The sequence below is a fragment of the Penaeus vannamei genome, chromosome 40 (genome assembly GCF_042767895.1).
Source record: "Penaeus vannamei isolate JL-2024 chromosome 40, ASM4276789v1, whole genome shotgun sequence".
NCBI classification, from domain to species: domain Eukaryota; kingdom Metazoa; phylum Arthropoda; class Malacostraca; order Decapoda; family Penaeidae; genus Penaeus; species Penaeus vannamei.
Window position 1 is genome coordinate 23026105 of NC_091588.1, and position 7500 is coordinate 23033604.

At 31.9% G+C, this 7500-nt stretch overlaps 1 protein-coding gene across 2 annotated transcripts in view; it reads right to left on the reverse strand.

The window, feature by feature from the left end:
- The window catches only part of LOC138859157 (keratin, type I cytoskeletal 14-like), a 1924-nt gene extending 1133 nt beyond the window's left edge, over positions 1–791 (reverse strand). For both annotated transcript variants that reach the window (XM_070117388.1, XM_070117387.1), the window contains exon 1: positions 621–791. In XM_070117388.1, the coding sequence (XP_069973489.1) occupies positions 621–776 (156 nt within the window). In that variant the 5' untranslated portion in view covers positions 777–791. The remainder of the gene's footprint in view (positions 1–620) is intronic.
- Positions 792–7500: the final 6709 nt, after the last annotated feature.

Below are 7500 nucleotides of genomic sequence, written 5' to 3' on the forward strand. Positions count from 1 at the left end.
TCATTACTATGAATTATTATCATTGGGTCTTTTAGAATATATAGTTGAGTATTTACTTTGAAATGTGACAAGTCGAGTCAAAGACGGAATCGTTAAGAACCAAGTCAAAGACAAATTCTACGAACCTGGAGCCAGAGGTTGTTAAAAGTCTTTAAAAATTTTTTTTTTTTAAGTCTCTATGAGCTTTCGTGAATACCGCCCCTGGTTCTGTTAGCAAGTCTGCTTCAGAATAACATCATAAAAAGAGAATTCATGTCTTATAAAATAAGATAATAATAATACAATATACGCCATATATGGTGGAAATGGAGCTCCGTGGCATCTCTAAGCTATCTATCTATCTATCTATCTATATATATATGTATATATATATATATATATATATATATATATATATATATATATATACATATAAATGAAAGATACTAAGCTGACCCTTTGTACATAAATTCTACTTTTGATGAAATAACTTGAGGTCATGCTACCAGCATTCTTTAAGGCTAAAATCAAGTAGAAGAAAATGCATACGATTCTCTTCCTTTGAACAAATCAACACAAAAGCAACTGCAATCACGCCACAGCCTCCACTGCCTGTCTCAAAGCACCAAGCAAGCACTCACCTTCATGGTGTATGTGAGGGATAGTTGTGTGCCGGAAGACTTGCGATCTTCCTTATATACCCGTCCGCCCGCCTTGGCTCCTCCCCCTGCACTGGCTTCGCAGGCCAAACCCACTCTCCCCGGGGTTTTCCCACTGCTTGTTGCTGTTTCCAACATCGTTTGTGGTTTTCTGTTAATTCATTTTGACGTCACTGTTTCTTTGAGGCTAAACGGGAGGGAAAAACATTAGGTGATTTATAATGAAAAGAAAGTAAGAAAGAAAACAAAGCATGGCTATTTAAAGGGAAATATCGTCAAAGAGATTGTGGATAGAGAAAATGTAAATATGAAAAAATGGCAAGGAGGAGAGAGACACAGAGAGAGGGAACGAAAAATCACAGACACAGAGACACACAAAGGAATAAGAGAAGACAAGGTCAAAGCGAGGAAGTAAGAGAAGGAACGAAGGATAATGAAGGGAAAGATTTGTGATTTTTACATTGTTACTTTCCATTCTTCTCTCTTTCTCCCTTTCTCTCTCTCTCTCTCCTTTACTAACTCAGGACTTTTCTTGTCTTATTAATTTCCTGATTCTTGTATAATAATTATTTTGTGGTTTCGCTTTTAAAATACAAGAATAATGAATACAGTATGATAAATAAATATATAATTTCCTCAAAGTGACTCAAGTGTAATATTATACAGTGAACCCTTGCTATAACGCGGTTCACCTTTCACGTTCTCGGATTTACATTGTGCATTGTGTTCTGCATTCTGATTGGCCAAACAGTCTCTCCGCTTCTTCTCTACCTGTGTGCCAATAACCGTACATGTACGTACAACAGCTTGCCAAAATTAAGGTTTCTCTAAAACCCATGAAGCCATCAGTTCGTATTGATGATCAAAATTATTATTTTACAATACAGTAGTTATTTGTGAAAAGTTTATACAGTACTTTTATTTGTTAAACAAATGCTTGGGCCTGTAAAAAAGTTTTGTTCTTTGGTTTCAATGTATTGTAGAGTATTTCATTGTATAATAAATGTAAAAAAAATAAAGGTTACTACTTCACGGATTTCGCCTATCACGGGTTCTTTTTGGAACGTAACCCTCGCGAAAAACGAGGGTTCACTGTACTCACTTACTTGCCTTTATTTACTTATTCATCTTGGCTTACTCACGGTTAACTCAGTCAGTCATATATCTATACACACACACACACACACACACACACACACACACACACACACACACACACACACACACACACACACACACACATATATATATATATATATATATATATATATATATATATATATATATATGTATATATATGTGAGTGTCTGTTTGTATATACATATATACATACATGTATATATATATATATATATATATATATATATATATATATATATATATATATATATATATATATTTACATTTATATGTATATATATGTACAGATATATGTTTATATACATATATATGTATATGTATGCATATATATACATATATACATACATGTATATATATATATATATATATATATATATATATATATATATATTTACATTTATATTTATATATATGTACACATGTATATGTATGCATTTATATATATATATATATATATATATATATATATATATATATATATATATATATACATTTATGTGTATAAACAATACATATACATACATATATATATATATATATATATATATATATATATATATATATATATATATATATTTATATATATATATGTATATATATATATATATATATATATATATATATATATATATATATATATATATATATATATATATATATCAGCAATTTTTATAAGCAGGAATAAAGGGGAAAAAATAAAAGGCGATGGATCACGAAGCAAAACTCGATTTTCTTGTTATAACAGGTTATATACGAGTAGATCGCCGCGTTTTACTCACTTATGTTGGTTTACTCACTTCCTCATATTCGTGTACAAACTCATAGATATTTCCTCTCTCATGAAAGCGTACTCACTTCTTCAAATTGCTTCACTGATTTATTCATAGTGTTTTACTTATTTTCTCTTATTTGCTTACTCACTTACTCACTGATTCATTCATATATATTGGTTTTCTCATTCTGGATTAGTCGCTTACTCGTGTAGGTTAACTTACTCATTTTGGTTTTCTCACACGTGCTGTTTTACTCAGTTACATTGGCTTACTCACTTTTTTATATTGGTATCGTCACGTATATTAATTTACTCACGCATATTGGCCTACTTACTCATTTTGGTCTTCTCGCTTGCTCATGGTTACTCACTTACCCATCTTAGCTTGTTCGCCCATGTTGATTTACTCCTTTATTCATCTTGGTTCATTTGCCATTTGATCTTGGCTTACTCATCTTGGGTTCTACCTTCTCTTATTCACTTACTCATCTAGTCTCGTTCTTTATTCACTTTATTCATTCGTTCTCCTACATAATACTCATGTTTATTCAGATTTGTCTTTGCGCTCTCTTTCGTCGGTGTCTCATCGGTTGTTCACTTATTCTCTCGTTTCATTATTCTGCATTTCTCTGTGAACGTAAATGGTATTTAATGAAAGGTAAAGGGTTATGTTCACTTGTTCCTTCGTAAGATAAATTGTGACTGCGAGGACTCATCACTTTGAAGATGAGATTGTATGAGTCTCATTTTTTTGTTTTCCTTATTTACCAATTCTTCTTTTTTTTTTTTAGCTTTATACCTACAACACTTTACACCTACAACGGGTCAGCTGACAGAAAATAGCCGCAGATTTTTTGCAGTCTTCCGTAAACGGCTTCGCATACGCTTTCCAGTGGAATTCGTAGAGAAGTTAATACCGGTTTGATCTGCTTCTTAACATGGCGATGTTCCCAGCCACTAAAGTCAAGAGGCTCACAGTTCTTGTGTTGGGTGGAACCTGAGCGCACGCCTTGTCCTGCCTCTCTCAATCCTTCTCTCTCTGTTCCTCCGTCTTTATTATCTCCCCTTTCTCACGCTCTCTCTCTCTTTTTCTGTCCGTTTATTGTAATCTCTTTCTCTCTTTCCATCTCCCTCTGTCTGTCGCTCTCTTTCTATCTTATCTTTCTATCTATCTATCTTTGCCTGTCTGTAGTTCTCCCTCTCTCTCTCTCTGGATATCTGTATCTCTCTCTCTCTCTTTCTGCCTGTCTGTAGGTATATCTCTCTCTCTCTGTTTGTCTATAGATCTCTCTCTCTCCCTCTGTCTGTCTTTACTTATCTCTCTATCTATCTATCTCTGCCTGTCTGTAGGTCTCTCTCTCTCTTTCTGGCTATCTGTAGCTATCTCTCTATCTCTCTATCTGCCTGTAGTTATATATCTCTCTCATTTTGTTTGTCTATAGTTCTCTCTCTCTCCCTCTCTCTCTCTCCCTCACTCCCTCTCTCTCTCTGTCCTTCCTAGAGAAAGGAAAGGGATTGATATCTGTAAGCATATTATATATATGGACATATATATATATGTTAATTGATAACCCATGCACGTGTTAATGGTATTTGAAAGATCAAAGCATCACAAATTTCTACAACCTAATGCCATTCCAGTTATCTCACCTACACCTCCTCCCCCTTCAACATGAGGACACACCGAGCCCTTCGTAATATCTCTACTTCGGCCCTTGGACTTATAATCTGTGAGGCTGAATCTGGTGTGCGGTTTTTGTCGATGTCAAAATTTGCATCTGACTGCATTTTTTTTTCTTCGTTCGTGCTATATTTACTCTCAGAGGAAACGTTCATAGAATAAACTTTTTTTTTTTTTTATCAAAACCGTGCATTTTGAAGTGTTTTTTTCCACAGAAACACGTGTCGTCTCAGGGAATTAGTTCCCATGACGTCATGAGTTGTGTTCCTATAACAAACAAAAATCAGTCATGGCATGTAGCAGCAGAGAATTCTACTCATGTCAGCGGAAGTGTAAATAAAGATGACATTGGAGACTGCTTATGTCCCGTTAGAACAGTGAGAAAATGAAAAGGAAAAATAGTAAATAATTAAAGAAAGAGAAAGAGGAAAAGCGAGAGGAAACGTTTATTAAATTAACTTTTTTTATATAAAAATATGCAGTTCGAAGTGTTATATATATATATATATATATATATATATATATATATATATATATATAGAGAGAGAGAGAGAGAGAGAGAGAGAGAGAGAGAGAGAGAGCCACCTCAGGGAATTAGTTCCGGTGACGTCACGAGTTGTGTTCCTATACGCATTCCAAACAAAAATCAGTCATGGCATGAGGCAGCAGTGGCGAGAATTCTACTTTATTCAGCCTAAGTGTAGATAAGGAGGGCATTGGAGACACTGTTTATGACCAATTCCAACAGTGAGAAAGTTAAAGGGAGAAATGGTAAATAATCCCATTAAAACTGAGAAAGTTAAAGGGAGAAATGGTAAATAATTAAAGAAAGAAAAAGAGGAAAAGCGAGAGTTGGATCAATATATATTTATATGTGTGTGTGTCCATATATATAAATCTGTATATATATTAAATGTGTATGGATATGTACATATGTATACATATTTATTTATATATATATATATGTATATGTCTATATATATTATATGTCTATATATAGATATGTATACACATATTTACATATTTGTGTATATTCATATATATATATATTTCTCATGTACATGTATATACATACATTTTTTTATATATTTACATACATACGTACATACATACATATATATATATATATATATATATATATATATATATATATATATATATATATATATATATATGTGTGTGTGTGTGTGTGTGTGTGTGTGTGTGTGTGTGTGTGTGTGTGTGTGTGTGTGTTATACATTTAGTGAACTCTGAAGTCCACTTATTATTTTAAGCCTTCTGCTAGGAGCAGTGTATCTTTCATCTATATAATTTCTAGTTGTTTGTATTTTAGTTTACTGTATTTTTTATTTATTTATTTATTTATTTTTTACCGTGTTTTAACTCTTACTGTGTTTTATGTTTATTTGTGTGTACCTTGTTTGTCCCTCCCCCCCCTTTTTTTTCTTTCTTTTTTTTTATTTTACGTTCAGCCAATCACGAGCCACCAGCTCTGGCGGTATTTCACGCCCTCCATTTTACCGCCAATTCAGTCAGTTCACCTCGACCCTCCGAGCAGGTTGGACGTGCGGCCTTCAGTCATCTTACAAGTGTTTCATAGTGATATTTTTTATGTTTTATTTATTTATTTATTTATTTAATTATTAATTAATTCATCAATAAACCGGCAAGTGGTACCTGTGTTTCCGCTTATCCTGTTCAGTGTGTTTCACTTATATCTCCAGCCAGCCCTCATAAAATTTCATCTCTAACTTGTAATATCTTATACTAATAGTATATATATATATATATATATATATATATATATATATATATATATATATATATATACATATATATATATATATATATATATATATATATATATATATATATATATATATATATATATATATATATATATATATATATATATATATTACACACACACACACACACACACACACACACACACACACACACACACACACACATAGATATATATATATATATATATATATATATATATATATATATATATATATATATATATATATATATATATATATATATATATATGTAAGAGAATGCAAAGGGTTTTCATTACCATTTTATAAATAGCTAATGTTACAACATATCAAATATATTACCAGAAATCAGCAAAAGAACTTTTCCTCATCTTATACCATCTTATACCTTATATCATCTTATACCGAGGTGTTCATAGTTTCGCTGGCATATTTTGTCCATCTTTATGAAAGATAAAAATAATTACCATAAAATCATGCAAGCTTTGATATTCATGATCAGACTGCTGTGATTTACGATTTTAATTTAGTGAAAACTTTAGAAAATGACGGAAACTATCGATTGTTCATCGATATTTCTATTTTGCGTGTTTCCATGTTCATCATATGTTGTTTTCTATTTGTGTAATTACGAATTACAATGTTCCTTATATAGCGATATCATAGCCTTGGCGCTTCAGCAAAGGCTATCTTTACAATTTCATTGATATTCATGTCTTTTATAGATAATTATGCATTACTGTGTTGCGTCGGTATCAGAGTATTTCTCCAATAAAACACATATTTGCATGCATTTTACGTATTCGTGACTATGCAGTTAATTGATAAACGCAATTAAACGATGTAAACAAATGACCGACACCTTTTTGTCTCAGACACTTTTATTAGACCTTTCGTGGATGTCGGCCCTCTGGTCTTCCCACAAAGAGGAAAGATAATAAATTTCATAGTCCACTACTTTTCTAACAAGTAAAACTTCTGTCCATGGTGTTGAGCCGCGGATGAATTCTTGCTTAGACTTTCCACAATATGAAGCTTTACACCGGACTCAATCGGGACTGATGATGTATACACAGAACCTAATGATGTATATATATATATATATATATATATATATATATATATATATATATATATATATATATATATATAGACAGAATCTGATGATGTATATATAGACAGGATCTGATGATGTATATGTCCACAGGACCTGATGATGTATATATACACAGGACCTGATGTTTAATATACACAGAACCTGATGATGTTTGATGTACACAGAACCTGATGATCTTTAATATACACAGAATCTGATGATGTATATATAAACAGGCCCTGATGATTTATATATAGACAGAACCTGATGATGTAGATGTCCACAGAACCTGATGATGTATATATAAACAGAACCTGATGATGTATATATAGACAGAACCTGATGATGTATATATACACAGGCCCTGATGATGTATATATATATAT